Source organism: Pseudonaja textilis, chromosome 1 (genome assembly GCF_049901715.1).
Source record: "Pseudonaja textilis isolate UNSWEBS1 chromosome 1, rPseTex1.2, whole genome shotgun sequence".
Lineage (NCBI taxonomy): Eukaryota > Metazoa > Chordata > Lepidosauria > Squamata > Elapidae > Pseudonaja > Pseudonaja textilis.
This window is the reverse complement of record NC_141990.1, coordinates 239884623-239906404: the sequence shown is the minus strand read 5'-3', so window position 1 is coordinate 239906404 and position 21782 is coordinate 239884623. Positions and strand designations below refer to the sequence as shown.

General features: G+C 40.2%; 1 protein-coding gene across 6 annotated transcripts in view; it reads right to left on the bottom strand.

Annotated features, from left to right (window-relative positions):
* Nucleotides 1-21782, bottom strand: part of TUB (TUB bipartite transcription factor) — a 118041-nt gene that overhangs the window by 46102 nt on the left and 50157 nt on the right. The window contains exon 1 of one of the 6 annotated variants that reach the window (XM_026706642.2): nt 16523-17370. The exons of 3 other annotated variants lie outside the window; for them this stretch is intronic. In XM_026706642.2, the coding sequence (XP_026562427.1) occupies nt 16523-16560 (38 nt within the window). In that variant the 5' untranslated portion in view covers nt 16561-17370. Of the gene's footprint in view, nt 1-16522; nt 17371-21782 lie in introns of those variants that run through there. 2 more of the 6 variants (XM_087921053.1, XM_087921055.1) reach the window with 2 other exon arrangements.

Genomic DNA, 21782 nt, shown 5'->3' with positions numbered 1-21782 from the left:
ACAATGAACAATAAACCACATACATTTATTCTAATGAAGTCTGCTATGCTGCTGAGTAAGCGGATTTTATATATAATGTGTGTATTTATTTATTGTAATCCCAATACTTAAGGCGCTTTTAAAAACTGATTCAGAGTTTTATTGTCAAATTCTACAGGCTCCTTCCTGCACAGGAGAAAATGCTTGTTTCAACTAGTCATTTTATGCTAATCTGGCAGAAATTAGCTTATAAGAATCTGTCTGCATTTCCAAAATGCAATTACAGAATTGTATATGAATATGTATATGTATATACAGTCTTCTTCCATAAAGAAAAGAAGCTTTGGAATTAATTCAGGGACCCAGAAATTCTGATTTTCTTCTTTTAAAGAAGACATCTTAAAACTCTAAATGATGTATGTGCATTTTTTTAAAAAAAAAATCCTTCCCCAGATCTTTCCATAATTATTGTTTTAAGAATATTTTTTTTAATAGTTTATAACTGCTCTGCTTATTCAGACATGGAATAAAAGTTCCCCAAAGGTGCTCAAAAACACTAATAACTGAAATTATGCAATAAAACATAGCCAAAAAACAGCAGCAGCAGCAAGATGCTATGTGTCTGAACCATGAACAATGCCTTAAATTTTTAATGCTTCAATTATATATGGTGACGATGAAATATGTTAGGAAAGAGGTTTTTTCAGAATAAAAGCAAAATGATGATGATGATGATGATGATGATGATGATGATGATGATGAATGTCACCTTGTTATATGTCAACATATGTGATGAAATTACCATGAAGTTTTGATTAAGTGATGTACATATATGGTTAACCGATTACAGTGTTTGGTGTGCTCTTTGATCAGGAAGAGTTTCTACTGTACATTATTTCCAAAGCTATCCTTCCACTTTGAGCTGCCACAACTTTCTTCAACATGCTTTCCTTGGAAGCCAGCTCTGTACTAATGTTATAATACATATGGAGATTGACTAATTGGGAAGGGTAACAAGACATAACTCGGGGGCATTCTGTACCAGTTCAGTTCAATTAGCTGTGATAACAATAGCACTAGTAATAGCACTTATGTTACTGCTTCACAGTGCTTTACACTACAGCCCTCTCTAAGCGGTTTTACAGAGTCAGTATATCGCCCCCAACAATCTGGGTCCTCACTTTACCCAGGGTGGGTAAGAATGGGTAAGAAGGGTGAAAGAATGAGTCAAACTTGAGCCAATGAGACTCGAACTGCCAAACTGCTGGCAGCCAACTGTCAAGCAGAATTAACCTGCATATTGCATTCTGACCACTGCCCCACTCTTTTCATAGGAGCTTCATTTATATAGAAAGTCACAGGTGCTGCTGAGACTATTTTTCCCAAGAAGAGTCAAGCAGAAGGAGGAAGATGGACTGCAGCTAGAATTAAATCTGACAGTGAAATTGATCAGGCTGATGCCTCTGCCAAACACTGCAGAGAAAAACTGGTATTTTTATAAATACAGATTTATACGTTTTCTAAGAAACTAAAATGTTATGCCTTTGCAAATTCAACGAAATGACTAAAGAACAGTTGATTAACCAGGGTTGGTTGGTTTTTTTAAATAGAACTACAGAAAGAAGTTTGTATTAGATGCCCCCAATATGATGCAGATATTCTGTTTTGACAGTCCCACTCAATCTACAACAAAAACACATTATGCCACAATAGCATGACATTTTTAAAATACATGTCTTTGAATAAAAATAGAAGATTCTGAGTAGTGTGTGACCTACTGGATACAAGACAAGGTGCAACAGAAAAGATGTGCATCTGCTTCCCACTAGATAAAAGGGCATATCCCTTTATCTTTTCAATAATAATGAAGTCAGGTAGGGTGGGCTAAGAGAGGTTGACTGACCCAAAATAATTCAGGGAGCTCTTCGACCAAGTGAGGACCTCAGCATGAATCCTATCAATCTATATTCCATATCTTAATAATTAGGCTAAACTTTACAACTTTGTTCCCAAAGCAGCGTGGACGATCGTCAACAATGTGTGCCAATTCCAAGTACATATAAAATTACAAACATCAATGCACAGTAAAAAAAAAAAAATAGATAGTACAACAAATTTGAATTTGTCTCAGGCAATCACAGTAAACAGTGTTACAAAAATAATGATAATAATCAAGTACTTAAAATAACTCAAGGAATCCCAGATGATAATTTCCATATTCCAACTGTTTATGAAAACTGTACTAAGGGTGGCAGTGACTGCAAAACACAAGTTCATTAAAATAGCTAAAAATGCATTCATTGTACAGTTGCTTCCCAACGTCAACTGTGCTGAAAGTTTTTATGACGGCAATAGTTCAACATAAATATCTAAAGTCTTTAATGTTCACAGTCAGGAGAAACCAATAGGACTTTGGGGAAACAATGGGACTTATAGTACAATGTTATATGTCTACTTAGCAGTAAACATTGTTGAATTAAGTGAACCGTACTTTCATATTTAGGACAGAAGCTCTAAGCAATTGATTTCTACACAATATTGTTTTATTTCATCAAGGAATATAAAACCCTGATTTATTTCTGTTACATTTAATGAGGAGAAAATATCCAATCTTCAGTTTCTAAACTTATTTCCATTGATATTAAGAACATTGATTGGAATAATATCTACTGCTGCACAATCGTGTTATGATCAGATCCAGGGTCATATTTCTAAGTCTACTATTGAAAACTGCCAAGAGGTAATAGAGAAAATAAAAGGCCTACTAAATAATCTTAATCTATAATGCAGAGATGGAGAAATGTCATCCTTCATAGTATGTAAACAGACTATCTGTCTAATCATGTCTTACCTCCATTATTCCTTCAGAAATCATGCCTAAACAGCAAGCAGGAATTTTACATGGCAAGAAGGATATTTGATCACTTAAACATTTACTGAAATAACAATGTACCTGCATTTTTAATAGACTGAAGACATCTAGAGTTTTATAATACCACAAGTTACAGTCATGTATTCCTAGCGCTATTAGCTATTTCTAAACATGGTGTATTTCCCCAAATGGTATTGTTTATGGAGCCAAGTAAAATTTCCTGCTGATTTTAACTGAAATACAAAGCTTAATTCCGTGTTTGTGCTTTACAAATGACTATACATCACTATATATTCCCAGAGTTGTCTGTGAATAAGATGCTGGTGTTTACCATGAAAAGTCAGGCATAATGGGACACATTCATACATGTCAAATTAGGCTAGTCTTCCCCCTAAGGTTCCATCTCTACAAACAGCAACTTGAATCTTCAGCTATTCATTTTCACTGGAATCGACAGAACCACCTACTGTGAATGTCTTTTTTAAAAAGTCATACTGTTATTCAAGCACTACATGAATCAAGGTGAAATATTGGCATGCATGTTCCATGAAGCTGGTATAAATATCTCAGGTATCTGGGGTCATTTAATTATTTTATTCATTATTATTTTAAAATATATTTTCCCTTTTTCAAATAGATTTCATGATGCTATACAGAATAAACAATAATGACAAGTTATCAAAATTTTATTACAAAATATTACAGTTTTCATTAATAAATTTGTTAGTAATATTGCAACATTTTGTCCTAGGTTTTCTTTTTATTTTAATTAGTGAATACCTGTGCCTTCAGGCAAGATCACAAATGGATCAAGAAAGGTTGACAACTCTAGGCTGAAAGTAATTTGGTGAAAGCCAATCCAAGAGGCTATCTTGGCAATCCAAGCCAAGAAAACAAACGAATCACTGGAGAAATCAATCCAAACCTCTTACTAAAGACACAAACGATCGGGCTGAGATTATCCTACTTCAGACCCATTATCCGAAGACCTAGATTTCTGCTAAAGGATGAAAGGCTGGGGAAAATGGAAGACAAGAGAACAGGATGACCAGCAGCAAGCAGTTACAATGGCATATCAGTGCCCTGTCAGAAGACCTGAAAGACCAAGTTAGGGATAGATCACGTGGAGAAAATCTATTGATGTGGTTGCTAAGAGTCAAAAACTACTTCATGGCGCCTAATCAATAAATGAATCTAGTCTGATTGTACTTCTCCTTCCTTCCCTTTATTCATGAAAGCTAGGTCTTTGTGGGAATTAAGGAAGGTGATTGAGACATTTTCACTGGTTACATTTCAACCCTGAGTTCCATTTTTTTAAATCTGACCTTTGTCTTGATTCAGGCTCTTCCTCCTCTCCCTCAAGGTAAGTTTTTCCTCCCATGATATCTGCCAACAGTTCCAGCCATACTAGGCATTAGTCTCTATCAGTTAACTCTCTAGAAGAGGTCCTTCAAAATAAAGCGTTCCTTCCAGGTAGGGTGCATACAAGTTTAACCATTCTTCCTGACAACATAGCACTTTTTAAGGTACCAACTCTCTAAACCTGAGTCCTTGGCCCTCTTTCATAACAAAGGAAGAGATACCAAGCAGCCACCCTCTTCTTCAGCTCCCCAAAAAGTGATCTTCTTGTTCTGGACCTTGGCAAGTCTGGCTTACTGGGTTTCTGAGGCTTTGATTCTTCCTCAGGGAGGAAATATTAAACAATAGTTAAGGTGTTAGGATAGGACAGGAGGTGCCTACAATCAAGTCCATTCTCAGCAATTAAATGTCACTGGGTAACCTTGGGCAAATCACTGTCTCTTAGGGTTAATTTCACACTTTCTGTTTGCCTTGTTCAAGAATGATCCCATTATTTGAAGATGGCAGGAATATATTGTGTTACCATCAGCTCATCCTTAAACCTCTGAGAAGGTGTCCTCCCCCTGAGTTTTTTTTTTTGTTCTACCTCAAATGTAGTGTATTTCTTCCTCCAGTGGGACAAGTAAGGCTGATCCATGCACTCATTGCACTTCATACTATCTTATACAAATACTGTTTTGTAACTGGCTGGCTGTGCTTTATGCTTTGCTGGCATGCTCTCTTGCCCCCCCCCTCCCCACACACACTGTCTCCCTTTAATGGCTGTTTTGTACTGAGCTGCTATTGTGTCTGACATCATTCTACCATTTTATTTTTGTCTTCATGGTTTAATCATGGAACAGTGAAACGCTGGACATTTTGTTTGTTTCCTTTAACAGATTTAGCATAAGAATTATGAAATATGGCCTGATTTCTTTTAATTGTATAACACCGGCGAAATTAATTGCCAAATTTCTTCCTCTAGACTAACTGAGTGGGAAAATGTAAAATGGCTATTTAAAAAAAATAGGTTCAGCAGATGAAATTATTATGGCTCCATCTGATGAATCAGACTCTGAACTGGAGAAGCAAGACTTCACAACTCAGGGGTCAGCAGCCCCCTCAGATATCTGCCAAAAGGTCAGAAAGAGAAAGACCTTCTACAGCAGATGTAGAAGTTCTTTCTCAAGCTTAGCAACTTTTAAGATGTGTGGACTTCAGTTCCCAGAATTCCCCACATATCTTAAAGTTGCCAAGATTGGGAACTTCTGTTCTACATGATGAACCTGCACTTCTGGAGCAATCACATAATCAGCAGCCAAACCATAGATAGGCTGAGTCTACGGTTTCAGAGACTGGGCAGGAAAAGATCCTGAATCCTTGTACAAGATTGATGGAGTGAGTACAACAGGAATGTTCAGCAAGGTTCCTCCAAGGAAAGAGCTATGACTCAGGAAAGTAGGCATGGGCTGATTCAGTACTTGAGAGTCAAACTTACACAAGCAGACAACTTTCCAACCTTGGACCTGACTTCCTGAGTGTGTCCAGTTTCTGATTCCTTGGCTAGTTAAAAATAAAAACATTTCTTGCTAGTTTACACAGGACGGACAAGCAGTTAATGGCTGCAGTTCAGAAGAGCACTTAGCCCAAACAATTCTCATACGATCATTGTGTGGAAAATACTGGCTGCTGATGTAAGTTGTCTTGAACATCTGAGGAAAAAACAGAATATACATAATATATAAATATATTTCTCAGTTTTCTTCATATGGGAAAAAAGAAAGAAAGGGCCCTGTTTCTGTAGCAGTAAGTTATAGAATGAAAATAAAGACTGGTAGAGGATTTACAGAAAGATCATGACAGGATAAACCTCCTTCGGGGAAGTACCTATATCATTATGAATCTGTACCATTCAGTTTGACAAAGTAGCTCTAATTGTTTAAGTTGATGGTGCAGGACATCATCAACAGGACAGCTTTCGTTAAAGTAAATTCAGTCTTTAGGGAGGAATTCAGAATTAGGTAATAAAATGTCTAGCTGTGGGTGTTGCTGTTTCTTTCTGTTGCCAACCTGTACCCGTCTGCAGGTCTACAGACTGACTTATTTCTCTAATTAGTGTAACTATGATTATTGAGTTGGAAATTATTCCATTAATTCTATCGAAATATATGTTGATGCTAATTAACTTTATTAATTAGTTTTACTATATTAAACATTACTTTAAAACCTCCATTCTAAGAGGTTGAATGTTTTTTCTGGGTCATATTTTAAAGACACCCAAGAGGAAAAAAGTTTGTAAGAGAACAAGAAATCATCTCACTCTATTCCTATGAGGAAAAGGTACTGAAACACCAAGGGAGTAGATATGGATGCTCTGGGACCAGATTCGGTGAGCAGAATACATAAGAACTGCTTGCTGTTTACAAACCAGATACTAAGGTCACTATATATACAAACTTTTTTTTAAAAAAAAATCCACACTCCATAATACAGTTTAAGAAAAAGAACAGAGAAGTCAGACTTAAAACTCCAGTATAAACTACACTGTTGCTACACTACATCATTCCTAGCACAATAAAATATTTCCCCTAATATTTAAAAAAATAACTTTCACATAAAACCTGAAATACTATTGCAGTTGGGAAGATAATGAGTTCATGGGAGATCAAGCTACAACGTAGGGATGTTAGGAATAAATCTAATTGATATGTTTTCCATATGGTCAATGTAAATTTCACAATTCTTAGTACTTAGCATGAGGAAATTTTGACATGATGAAACCTTTTTTATTTACAATTAGCACAATAAGAATGCTACCTTATTATGTCAGGCTAGAAAATTTCCTTTTTTATCAGTTTTTACTTAATAACAATTACATTTTTCTTAGATGTAAGAGATGCTTACCTAAATGATAATTAATGGAAATTTAAACTGATATATAGCACAGCTGGCAGGAGGCCACACACTTCTGGCAGGAGGCATTCAAGCTTTAACAATGGAATGATATCTAAAAGTGAAGTGGGGTGGGACTGGTTAATAGTTAGAATTTCCAGCAATCAATTGTATTATCATCTTTGATACCTAAAGGTTTCTTTAAATATATAGTGTGTTGCAACCGTGCATGCAGATATGCTGTCTCTACATCCAAATGATTTACAATGTATTTCTCCTTAGCTGCCCACACTAATGCTGCCCTTAATGTAGTAGCCTTCAGACTAGGTGCAAACACCTCATTGTAGTCATTTGCTGTCTGATTGAACTCTTGTGCTACTAACCTGGCTTTATTGGTAACAGTCCCATCTACACCTGTCTTAAGCTTATATATCCATTTACACCCTATGGCATGTTTACCTGGTGGTAACTTAACATTTTCGTATACTTCCAGTCTTTTTAAAGATTTCAGTTCCTTATCCATTGCTTTCTGCCAAGCAGCCTGATCCTTAGCAGGATACAGTTTCAGTTCACTATAGTTACCAGGAATTGTATTCACTTGGCATACAACACTAGCCTGATATCTATCAGGTGGTTGTGTTACTTGGGTTGAACCTTGGTAATACAGGGCTTACTGGTGGACTTTCCTGTGCCACCTGCTCCTGTTCTTCTATTTCTTCCTGTGCCTGTTCTACTACTTCCTCCTGTTCTTCCTCTTTAATGGCTATTTGTGGTGTACTGATTTTATCTTTAGGGACTATTTGGGTGTCAATAATAATATCATTGCTGGATTCCTGTTCCAGTTTATCCCACCCAACGTGCTCGAGAAATTTTGCACTAGCACTGCAATAAACATGATCTGTGCCTTGATCCCAGAATCTAAATGATCCATGGTTGGCCTCATAACCCACAAAAAATAACTTCTTAGCTCTATGTTGCCCTTTCAGTCTTACTTGTGAGGGAATATGCACCCATGCTGGAGCTCCAAATGTTTGTAGGTAAATTAAATTTGGCTTTCTGCCATGCCAACGAGTGAATGGCAATTCTCCAATTGTTGTATTTACTACATTGTTTAAAACGTGGTTACTACACATTATGGCTTCACCCCACAGTGCTTCGGGTAAACCTGAGTCAGATAACATAGTGCGAGCCATGGCTTGTAATGTTTGTCCTCTTCATTCTATAAACGAGTTATGTTGTGGTGTGTAAGGTGTAGAACGTTTATGTTCAACACCAGCCAATTTCAACATAGTTTGGAATCTTTTGTTAACAAACTCAGTCCCATTATCAGTAACTAAAGTAATTACTTTACTTTTCATTTTTCTCTCAGCAAGCCTTAGCCAGTTAAAGAAATGGTGGAATGTTTCTGTTTTGTTTTTCATAAGATAGCAGAAACCATATCGTGAGTAATGGTCAAAATATAACAGGCACCTCCTAAACTTGGTTTCTTAGGACCAATTATGTCAGCAAAAACAACCTCTAAAGGTTCTTTGGTCTTAAACCCATTAAGTCTGTTTGCTGGAGTTACCTTACTCTTTTCTTGACTACAAGCATTACAGTTTAAATACTTGCTACAGGGTTTCAATTTTACTCCCTCTGACAATTCAACAGTTTGTTTGAGCATTTTGAAATTAATATGCCCTAAACGTTTATGCAGTAAATGTACACATTCATCATGTGGCTTAACATTGTTATAAACTGAGTTAGCCATCTTCAACTGGTCATCGTGTATTACATATAAATCATTCTCTAAAGTAGCAGTAACACTTTTACCCTCTTTCTCTATTATACAGTTATCTCCCCTAAAGGTTACTGCATAACCAATATTAACTAAAGCCCTTATTGATAATAAATTAAATTTTAGTTTAGGTACATATAACATAGTTAAATGTTCATTTATACAAGAACAATATGCAGTACCTTCACCTGCTGCCTTAATCTTCCATCCATTTGCCAATGATACATGTTGTTTACTCGTGGACATCTTTACAAACCTTTTTCTATCTTTAGTAATGCATTGCGATGCTCCACTATCAACAACCCACAAACCATGGTTTACAGTTGAATTGCTAGACATAGTTACACTATTCTTCTTAGCCTTCTGGTGTTTGCCAGTATTCTGATGTTTTCCCTTTTTACAGAATCTAGCTATATGTCCCCTAGTCCCACAGGAAAAACATTTCCTAACAGTAAAGGCAGTTGAAGACAAATCCTCTTCTTGTGGTTGCTCCTTCCTCAGTTGGTCCCTATCCAGCCGTCTTCTTGCTTCTTCTAACAACCTTCCAGTTATGTCAGTCAATGTCAGTTTATCCCTGGGCAGGACTTCCAGTAAAGATACATAATCATCATAACTTTCATCCAATGAGGAAAGAATGATGTAAACGTGATGCAGCCCTGAAAATATCAGTTCTTTTTCATGTAGCTCTTGAAAAGTTCTTTTCATGAAATTCAAATGAGCTAACATATCTCCTCCTTTCAGAAGACGTGCTCTAAACAGTTTACGTGTAAGATGTATGTGTGCACCTATACTGTCATGAACATAAATCCTCTTCAAATTCTCCCAACGCTTAGCAGCAGACTCTTCTCCACGAATATGGACTAGCTGTTGGTCAATCATTGTTAGTCCAATTATACAAAGAGCTCGTTCGCTGTTCTGTTTAAAGTCAGCAGGCTTCTTGGCATCATCCTCATTAGCTGGATCCCTAGCATTTATATCTGGTGGATCTTGAACTACATTCCATAAACCTTCTCCACGCAGAAGTAGACTGCACTTCATAGACCAGGAAACATAGTTTGTTCCATCCAACCAGGTTATCAGTGATAGACTTGTTGAAGTGACTTGTGCCATCTTTACTAGGATAGTAAACTACAATTAAACAGTAAACAGCTGTCTGTATACAGTACTGTGTATTCACACTAACTCTCAGTTATCTGAGCCTGGTATGGCCTGGGCCCATAACCAGAGCTGAGGTAATTCCCCGTTAGGAGAATGAGAGCATACAGGGAGACGTATTTGAGAGAAGTGTTTGAACAATACACACACAGTACACAGATACACTACAGTAAATGTAGGTTTTTACTTCCAGAAAGTTTAAGCAAAATTCAAGATAAGCAGTCCAAAAGTCATTCACAGGTAAATCAGTCAGTTTTTCAATCCAGGGATAATCCAAATATCAAAGTCCAGTGTCAAAAAACAGTTCAGTATCAGACTTACATTAAATCCAGGAATAACAGTTAATTAGGAAAAATGGAGGAATGGCAATACTTTCCAACAGAAAAAAACAGAGATACACTCACACTCTCTTCTGAGACTCAGACTAAACAACCCAGGTTTCTGGCTCCATCTTATGGCCATTTGAGAAACCACACCTAATTACAGTTTTACATTTTCTTAAAGATACAGTTTTAAAATGTTTATCCTGGCTTATATATTTCTAACCCAAATACCTGTTAGGTGACTTATATTCCTAACAGGAAGCCATGGACTGATGGCTAGGCTGGGTGGAGAGAATCTGGAATAAGGCAGTAGCAAACCACTTCCATATTTTTGCCCAGAAATCTACCTGCACATATTCATTAATCCATTGGAGTCAAGCGCATTAATGACTGCATAAATGGACAAGAGCATGGTAGTTAAACTGAATCGATACAAAGACTCATTTCAGAAATACAGTTAATAAATAGACACTGGGAAATGATAGTGCCTCTGTTCCACCCAGCTCTGTCTTCCCTTCAAGTCATTCATTCTTCCTAGCAATTCTTCCTTTTATTTTAATGCCTCTGTGCACTTTTAATCCATCAAATTTTAATTTTTCTGTGTAACATACTATTGTTCTTGTTCCTTAAATATATTACACCATTGTTTATTTCATCCTATTTGATGTTTTATTGCTACAAGAAGCCCAATTATCTGGCCATCCTACAACATGGAAAATTATATAAAATGTAAGTAGGATAATCACAACAGAAATATGTAATTGCAAATATCATTTCAATGTATAGGATAACTAAAATATTTTGAACAGTATTGTTCTATAGATTATGTACAATACTACTATCATTTCAGGTCGGCTTCAATGCTGTATTAGATGTCATAGCGTGGCTTCTCCCACTTCATGACATGCTGAATTTTTACAGAATGTTCTGTAAAATTAGCAGAGCTATAATGAGTAATTAAAACAATGAGGAACAGGTTCATATATTTTGTCCCACTTTCTTCCACTTCTCAGTAAGGTTTGAATAATATGAATTGTGTGTATGCTATTTTATGTACTACCATCTGCAGCTATAATGTGTGTTCATCTTATTAAAGATTGGTGGATAATTTTCTTAATGCCCAGCATATAGAGAGCATATCAGCTTACATTTCTAGGAGACATCCCTGCCCCCTACACAGAGAATTTCTATATGCCTAATGTTCCATGTTGTAATTAGCAAACAATTGTAGGAGAAGGAGAAGGAGAAGAGAGGAAAGAGAAGGAGTCAAGAGAGGAATCACCCTGGAATTAGTACATTCCCATGAGCAATCCAAGTCCAGCCTCTCTTGAATTCAGTTAACTCTTATCTCATGCCAATTTAGTACTGACCATTAATTGACTAGATTTTTGTGCACAAGCAAGAACAATAAATCAGCTTAATTGTTACTTAAAATGTGGTTGTGATGATTCCCCTCTCCCCAGACACTTCCCCAGATATGTCTCCAGGTGTTAGTTCAAAGGAGGATAAACCAGCTCCAGACGTGTCAGGAGGAGAGTTGGGCAACGGCTCCAAGCAACCGTCTGAGAAGGATTTGGCTGAAGCACAGTTGCAGCAGGACAGCCCTAAGGCTTCAGGTGAGGAAAGCATGATGAGGAAGAGGAACATTGGGCAGGGAAAAGGCAGGAATAGCTAAGGTCAACCTGATTATCTGAAAGGAGGCAAATTCACCCCTCGTGATGGGCTGCACCGAAAACTGGCTATTTAGCACTGAAGACAGATGGAGATGATGCTAGGAACAATGTATTTATTTCCTAGATGTGTGTTTCCTCATTGTTGTGACCCCTGCCTTGACTTGGTTTGTGCCTTGTGAAACCTCTTATAGTGTGGATTTAATTTTGCCTTGTGGGATTATCTTGTTTGGGAAACTTTCAAGTGTCTTCTGGACTCACTGGCCATTGCTCTGTGGACTAGCATTGGTCTGCCTTTGGCTGACTTAATTGGAACAACTCTGGGTTTTTGGTGAAGGGAATTGCTGGGGAATATTAAACCCGCTAAACCACTGAATGTGTGAGTGAGCAGGACAGCACAGCGGTCCTGATTTTTTGTGCTCGACAACAATCTTACATATGAAAAAAATAAAAATAAAACAACTGCATTAGGCTTTTCAAGCACACAAATTAGGGAACAGCAAAAAGATACTTTGAAGGAAATGATAAACATTTATTACCTTCTTTATTCATATTCTAAAGCCCTCTGTAAAATTGCGGCTGCTAAAGTGATGGCATAGGCAGTTATTTCTCTCTTGTTACTAACTTTCTGCAAATCTTCAGGATGAACATACGTTTGAGTTCATAAAACATAGAATAACAAGATTGGAAGGGACCTTGGAAGTCTTCTCATCCAATCTCCTGCTCAAGCAGGAGACCATATTCCATTCCAGACAAGTGGTTGTCCAGTCTCTTCTTGAAAACCTCCAGTGATGAACCTCCTCCAACTTCTGGAGGCAAGCCATTCCATTGATTGTTTTCACTGTCAGGAATTTTCCCCTTGGTTCTAGGTTAGACCTCTAATTATCCTTCCCTCAGGTGTTTTGGAGACTAAGTTGACTCCCTCTTCTATATGATAGCCCCTTAAATGCTGTAAGACTATTATCATGTCACTCCCTAGTCTTCTCCTTCATTAGGCTAACCACACCCAGTTCTCTCAACTGTTTATCCTACGGTTTAGCCTCCAGGCTCCTTATTATCTTTGTTGCCCTTCTTGTACTCTTTCTAGGGTCTCAATATCTTTTGTTTTCTAACTGATCTACATTTACTGGAAAATATTTTCAGTGCTACTGTATTCTTAGTACAGTATTCTTATAGTATAGCTACTGTTAAACCATCAGTTAACAGAGGTATTTATGCAAAACCTTTTTCCAGACAATTCAAAGTGTTGTCAATATGCAGAGGTTCTAGCTGATATTCTGTTCAACTCAATCAGTTAATAACTTATTGGTTTCAGAAATGCTGTTGCATTGTTTGCCATCTGACCATGTCCTCAGCCTTCTGTTTTAGAACTGAAATTGTCTCTCTCTTTTAAAAATACAGCATGCTACAATCTTTGCTTCCAAAATATTGTATACAGTTTATTTTCACTCCATGCTGAGATCTGATTTCTCACTTTGCATACAGAGTGCATTCTTTCTCTGTGGGAGATAAAAGCACTGACTAGAATGGCTATAACCATACACATAAAATTTGAAAAAATGCATTCTTGGTGCAAGCAACTATGTGCTATTTTAAATGCCTCATGAGAAAAAAAAGTGTTAATAATTGTGATTCACCCTTTTAAAATATTACATGTACCTCAGAGCAAGAAAATCAGTTACAAGTAAAAATTATATCTCTAGGTACTTCTAACAAAGGAGCCATTACAGTAATAAAAAATTAACAATGAACTATTCAGCCACAGGACAAATCTAATTTAGAATTTATTTACTTTCCACCATTGCTTATTTAGCTTATATTTTCTCTAATTCAAGTATGTTTTCACAATAAGGAACAATATTAAAAATTAATCAGAACATCAGCACACATAACAAGAAAGCATAAAACAGCAACAACCACAAACAACTGCAGGTTAAAATGAACCAGGTCTACTCAATTTTTAACTGACCTGGTTAAGTATAACATGTGAACACAGTCTAATAATAATAAACACATCAAATAATCATCTAACACTGAGTTAGGCTTTAAAGAAGAAAAAGCAGAAACTTGACACAAATCTGAACATAGGCTGATAATTGTGATTTTTTTCCTGCATGAGGGCTGGCAGCTAACACTAACTGATAATTTAATAGTTGCATTTTGGATCAATTTTCCAAAATGTCACTGGGGCTAGTTTCAGTTTGTGCCTAACGAACAGTTATTACTCAAGTAACTACATTTTAAAAATGTCTCCATAAAAGAAAATACAGAAAAACATTATAGCAATATTACAACAAATACTGTCAGAAGAAAAAGGCTATTATTTGTCCAGAACATGTATAATTTATTGACAAATGTGATTTTCTTTTAAATTCCATTACACATATATTAGAGGAAATAAAATTAAGTGTTCTCCTTTGACTTAAAAATTTAGCAGCAGCTGTTTTCCAAAAAACCTGGCTGAAAAATGCAGAGAGCCTACAAGCCAGATGTTGACCACTCTCATTCAGCAAGTTGTAGAAAGCACCAGTTTAGGAAAAAAAAAATACCCCCAATTGGCTCTTATCAATAAGCATGGTTAGTGATCATACTATAGTTAGCATTATGGATGCACAGTTTGGGCAGGTAATGTTGCTTAAATTAATAAAGTTTTTTTATGTCTATCAAGTTTTGAATGTTTTACATATTCCAAATGTCTACTGAATTTCTGGTGTGAACAGAAATCCACTTTCTCTTGTCAACTTTTTCGTTACAGCAATTTTGAATTTCCAATCAAACTAGTTTATGCCAGATTAAGGGTTTTTTTTCTGCCTGATCAGGAGGTTTACTAAGCAAGGGAATTTAGCCCTCTGTGTCAAGCACTGTTCACTTATTTCTGAGGCATGCATATATGCTTTCTCAGAAAGAAAACTAGCCGAGGCTTTGGTAGCTTATAGCAACCAAGGAACCAATTACCGACAACAGCAGCTGATGCTGCCATGGCAATTCCTGCTCGTCACAAAGACAGCAAGAATGGTGGCAGAAGTATTTGATTGCCAATACTATGTAGGAGTCCAAACAAAACAATTCGTGGAGAGAGAGGAAGAATTGAAATATCCTATGTAAAAAAACCACCTGTTTACCCATTTCCAAACCAATAAACACTGGATTAAGAAGGGGGATTTTAGTTGCTTATCTCTAAAGAAAGCCCTTTAATTTTTGTCTTTATCTAAATTTATATTTTATTTGATGATCATTGTTTCTGATCCTCTTAACCCAATAAAGGTAATTCACGGGGGAGGGGGTAAATCCAACATGGAAAACAAGATTCCTCAGATACGTTCCAAGGGAGAATAGATGTCAATCTTACCCTGAACTAGAATTTGAGTCTATAGCACAAGTTTTGTTTGGAATACTTCACACCTAAATAATTCTTTGTGTAGGTAACTACATGAAAGCTGTATGCATTTTTATATAGGATCTGTGTTTATGACAAGGGATCTATGCATTTACTACCTGTGACAAATTATTCTTGGGTTCCTCAATTTCCTACACAGAAAGAATTTAAGCTTAGAAATTAGTTTCTGAAAAGACAGCTAAGAACAGAACTGAATTTCAAATACAAGGCAGTTGTTAACCCATCAAGGATCTTGAATTACCATCAAGATTGACCCACAAAAGTCTTCTGTTCCAGAGGATAGCATGTAACCTTTAAATTAAAGAAAAGGATATTTCACAGGTGTCGTGATTATTACAATGATCTTGGAAATAATCTTGGACGTCATAAACTTTTGCAGATAAATGAAGGGAAGAAGTATGAAAACAGAATGGATGCAAATAATAATGGAGCAGCATGAGATAGCACACTGGCCTGATACATACTCAGTCCTATTACTATCTGAAGAGAAACTGGGACAGTAACAGGATATGAGAATACCCCATCATGATCTGACCAACTGAAATCAATCCAGAACCCATCACAAAAGAATCATCCTGTAGCAATCATACAAAAGCAAGAACAGAAACTGGCTGCGCATTTCAGTTCCGAAAACAACAAGATTTTCAGCCCTTCCAAAGGATCTTGATGTACGATAGAGATTAAAAATAGTTCCAGGTATCTCCAGCTTGTTATTGTTAGTGTTTCAAGGGATGCCAAAATGCAATGGCCACATCTCTTCCCAAATAAAACGAACTACTTCTATTTATTCCCCACTTTCATTCAGGAAAACTCGTCTCCTGCAGGGTTTGTTTCTTAGTTTATCCCTCAGCTTGGTGCTCTATTCCACACCTCCCAGAAGTAGGTTTATTTAATCCTTGAAAAGAATGTCAAAAGTACTTTCCTTAGATAGATAGATAGATAGATAGATAGATAGATAGATAGATAGATAGATAGATAGATAGATAGATAGATAGCATTTAATACAAACTTATTTAAAATGACACGCTTGCCTACAACACCCTTCCCGGCTTCCTTGGAAACCGCGCCCAGGGAGAAAGGTGGGGAGGTCGTAGCCCAATCTGGCGCCTTGGGAAGTACCTGTAAGGGATCCAGTCCGCCTGATGCTTTGAAGTCATCGCTCGGCGAAGGAGCTAACAACTGCGGCACGGAGAACCCCGGGGGCCGGAACGGCAGGAAAAGAAACGGCCGCCGATGCCCTGGTCGCGGCCCCGCACCGAGCAGGACAGCATCCTCTACCCGGCCTGCGAAGCAGAGCCACCGAAGCCGGCGGCAAGAACATGGGGAGGAGTTAGCCAAGCCACCCTACAGCAGCCGCGACGGCGGCGGCGGGGACAGCAGCAGCATCTTCTCGGGAAAAGGTTAGGCGGAGGAGGGAGGGAGCAGGGAACCCTCCCCGGCCGCTGTCCCTACGAGCTGCAACGGGGCCGAGAGACAACTTGCTCGGAAAGGGGGAGCGGTGGGAAAGCAAGAGGAGGAGAAAGAAAGAGGAGAAGCGGGGAGGGGTGCAGAGAAGAGAAAGAGAGAGAGAGGAGACGCGGTGGCGGCGGCTACTCCTCAGCCCGCTTCTTTTGCTGTGGTTCCCTTTCTTTAGCCGAGCCTCCGCCTATGCGAGTCCGCGCGTCCTCCCGGAGGCCGAAGGGACGCCGTTGCCCCAGTAGCGGCGAGGAAAGGCCACTGCACCGGATCAGTTTGGGCCGGCCCCTCTTTTTCACCCTTCGCCAGCCAACCGCCGCGCCCGCTGGTCTCTCTCTCTCTCTCGGTCTCTCTCTCCCCCACCCACAGCCCGTTGGTCTCTCTCGGCCTCTTCTTTCTCTCCCCACAGCCCCGCCTCGCTCCGGCCGTCTGCGTGGCTCAGGAAAGCTTCTCAGGGCAACGCGCGCGATAGGCCTCGCTCTTGCGGGAAAGCTTTGGGCGGGAAGAAAGGGAAGCTGGAAGGGGGAAGAGGAGGGAGCGGCTGAGTCGGGATGGGTTGGAAGCGGCGCGCCCTCAAGCCCTCGGGAGCGCGCGCCACAGGATTTTTATTTATTTTATTTTAAAAAAAAATCGCCTGGCAGACAAAATAATTGAAAGCTGCAGAAAATTCTTCTGGCCCGGAGTCACGCGTCACAATTCTCGCACAAGGAATTATCTGGTCGTCTTGAGGATGCTCGGTTAGTTTTGCTGCGCGGAGCAGTTTTTTTAGGGTTGTTTTTTTTTAAAGAAAAGTGAAATCGTCGCAAATAGATTTGCAAAATCCAGAGTGTAATAGCTGCATCGGAACTACAGGAAGCACGCTGTCTCCTAGGGCTCTACGGATATAATTGGCGGTCTCTGCTTCGGCAAAATAACATTTTTAAGCGGACGGTGCTTCATGCATTTACTAAAATCCGGCAGCGATCCACGTGTGGATAGAGTTGTATATGGGGGTGGTGTTTCGAGTGGAAAAGGTTTTAGTGCATTGTAGGGTTTTCCTCACTACTGCATTGAAGTCGTCTCCATCCCTCCTTGAGTCAACAGACATGAAGTTTATTGTCCGTGTTGTCTGTCCCCTATCCTGCCTCTGTTTCCAGGCTTTGCCATTCACGACTTCTTTTCAATGGAATGAGGGACAAAGCCAAACGGAGTTTATGTGGTCCTTGGGCGGTGCCATAATGGGGTGGGGTGGGGAATAGTATTTAAAGCAACTGATGTACTGGAGACCAGATAAAAGCAACATAAATGGGGACTCAGAATAAGAATGGGAGACCACAACTTCTTTGTGCTGCAGTTGGGTACAATCAGACTGTAAAGCTTAAAGGCTTTGTGAAGCTAATCCCCATTCCTGAAATGCTGAATGGATATCCTTATGGGATAAGATGAAACAAAGTGAAAGGTAAACAACTGGGAATAATGAAAAAAATTCAAATGGAATATTGTAGTATTGTAAGTATTGTACATATGGGGACACTCACAGACATCCACAGCATATGAGGGTTGCAGCAAAATGACACAACTACAGTGATTTCATGCAAACGTTGCCCTTATTCATTTGTGTGTGTGGCATGCATACCTTTGAATCAGTCTTGGCTCTTTGTGAAATGCCTGCAGTCTCTGTCATTTCCTTGGCAAGATTTTGGAAGTGGTTTGCCATTGCCTATTTCTTAGGGCTGAGAATGAGGGACTGGCCTAGATCAGTCAGCTACCTTCATGCCCAAAGTGGGACTGGAGCACATGATCTCCCAAAGGTTAACCTTTATTAATAAAATCAAGTTCACATTCTTGGGAAAACATTGCTTTATCAAAATTCTACATAAAGAAGTTTTCTATGCTTATTTCATTCAAAAAAAATTACAGAGCATGTTATACTTTTATACATAAAAATGAGATGACTTTTTTGATTCTTCGAAAACATGTTTTATAAAACATAAAGCTAAGCCCAAAAATGTTAGAGAATTCCTAGAAATCTGGCACTCAAAAAATCAGCCATCACAAAGTACATAGAGGTTAACATACATAACATTCAAAAGTGATAATAAAAAAGGAAACAAGATAAAAAAGACCTCTTCATCAGCAATCAACATCTAGATAAGCAGAGATTAACATCAAGATTAATACCAGACCAACAATCAAGCAGTAAACAATATTCCAATCAAGTAACTGCCAAATCAGACAGCCAAGCAGTAAACAACAGCCTAATCAAGGAACTACTGTACCAAGAAGAAAACAGCACTCCCAGCAACACTGAAGGGCAAGCCACGGTATATACAGAGAGAGCAAATCCACCCTCTTCTAGCAATGATGATGTTACCTAGATAGATAATGAAATGTCTGCAAGAAAATAACCAAGCTCAGAGATCACCAAGGACTCTGAGACATAACAAAAGCTAGTTTGATATTGTTTGGAGCATGGATAATTTGATCCAGATAGGGTGTAGAAATTACAGAGATAAATTGTCTAAATCAGCAGTCTCCAACCTTTCCAGCTTTGTGGACTGGCAGTGGGGAGAGGGGATGGTTCCATGTGAGCAGCAGGAGAGTGCATGCACGGTTCCATTTGTATAAGCTGCCCACTCACCTGCTCACAATAAATACTGTGTTTCTCACAAAATAAGGCCAGGCCTTTTTTTTTGCCCCCCCCCCCCAAAAAAAACAGCTAGGCCATCTTTTCAGGGGTGACTTAATTCCCCCCCTTGCATCCTTGGGTGGGCAGGCGGCAACAGCTTGGTTGTTGACCTTGGCGTTGGTGGGGCACTTTGTATCAGGACACCTTCCATCACCATTGCTTTCCCTTCTCCCTTGCTGCCGTGGCATTTAGAGCAACGCTGCGGTGTTTGGCGCAGCCATGTGCGGCCAGCCAGGGCTCCTCCCTGCAACCGGAGCCCGGTGGAGACACTTGGCTTCAGGCGCTCCTGTCGCCGCCTTCCCTATGCCTCCAAAGGTAAAGCCAATTCTTTTAAAAACGACGCCCTACTACAACAAAGCCTCCCCTGCCCGAGAGGGCAGCCCAACCCCACGTGGGGAGGCGAATCTCCCGGGGCCGCAGCACAGGATTGGCCCACCTCGGGAGAAGCGCCCAGCCACCATCCCTGCCTGGCGCCAGGCAGAGCGCTAAGAGGTTAGCGAAGGTGAGCTAACCCGAAGATGCCACCGGGCTAACCCGAAGGGTAACCCGAAGGTGCCACCGGGAGAGGCTGCCCGAGGCAGTGATAGCGCCCACCCATCCGCGGACAGGGAGCTGAGGTGATGGCAGTACTGCTTCCCTGGCCATCGGAGAGAGCCCGAAGCCCCCCCATCCTTTCCACCCCTCACCCAGCCCATCCCCACGCATCTCCAAATGCGCTGGCAGCTCCAAACGCTGCAGCGGAACAGGCATCAGGCAGAGGTGCTGACTCGGCGGGGCTCAGTTCGGAGGAGGATGCGGCGCAGGCCGTCAGCTTGCCTCCCTGTCCACTGCCTCGGGTGGCCTCTCCTGGTGGTCCCTTTGGGTTCGGGCTGGAGGGACTTGGGAAGGAAGCCAAGCTTGGGTCGGGCTGGCTCTTTCTCTTGGCAGGTGGGCGCGCACCCACGGCTTGCTTTCCCAGCTCTGCCCAGCCCTCACGGCTCTGGCGCGGCCCTGGTGGGATGAGCAGAGGGCCCGGCAGGGAGGCGCTCGATGCCTTGATGAGAGCTCTGCTGCCAGGAAGGAGGGCCTGCCTGTCAGCTGTGCTGGGCTCCCCAGGCGAAGCTCTTCGCGCTCTGCCCGGTGTCAGGCAGGGATGGCTGGGTGCTTCTCCCGGGGTGGGCTAATCCTGCGCTATGGTCCCGGGACATTCGCCTCCCCACGTGGGGTTGGGCTGCCCTCTCGGGCAGGGGAGGCTTTGTTGTAGAAGGGTGTCATTTTTAAAAGAATTGGCTTTACCTTTGGAGGCAAAGGGAAGGCGGCAACAGGAGCGCCTGAAGCCAAGTGTCTCTGCAGGGCTTCGGTTGCAGGGAGGAGCCTTGGCTGGCCGTGCATGGCTGCGCCAAACGCCGCAGCGTTGCTCTAAACGCGGCGGCAGCAAGGGAGAAGGGAAAGCAACGGTGGTGGAAGGTCTCCCGATACATAGTGCCCCATCAACGCAGGCAGCACCATATCCGGGTATGCAACAAAAGTACTTCCTAACGGCAAGCCCCCCCGCCGCCGCCATTTCCCCCCATTTCACGTTTAATATAGGCCTTAATTTGGGGGGCTTAATTTGATTTTATGTCAATTGGTGGAGGCCGTATTGTTGGAGAAACACGGTAATTATTTTCTTATTATATTACCATAGGATATGATCCATTTCATATTTCTTTGACACATTTAAATAAACTTAAGAGGGAGATATATGTGCAAAAAGGTTATTTCAGAAAGTCAGATTTGATTAATTTGAAAGACTTTAAAGCAGATGACTTGGAAAAGATGCATGAGATTCTTATGAAAATTGGGATCAACTGCTGAAGGTAGATGCTTACGTAACACAAGGAGATTTTGATAGTATGAGGACTTTAAATTCTCATCAGGCCCAAGCTATATACTAAGCCTGCCCTCTTTTATAGATGACATTTATACTTTGATAGAACATTCTTTGTGTTTGAATACTAGGCAGGGTTGGGATTCAAATTTTTAGCAACCGGATCTGTGGACGTGGCTTAGGTGGTGGGTGTGGCTTGGTGGTCATGTGACTGGGCAGACATGGCTTGGTGGTCATGTTATTGGCTGGTGTGGCCAACTCAATATCACTCACATCGAGGCACACATCTCCTCGCCTGACCTCATGACTGTGGGGATGCTGCAACAGTCGTAACTGTGAAAAACGGTCATAAGTCACTTTTTTCAGTGCCATTGTAACTTTGAATGGTCACTCCACACAAGCAAAGT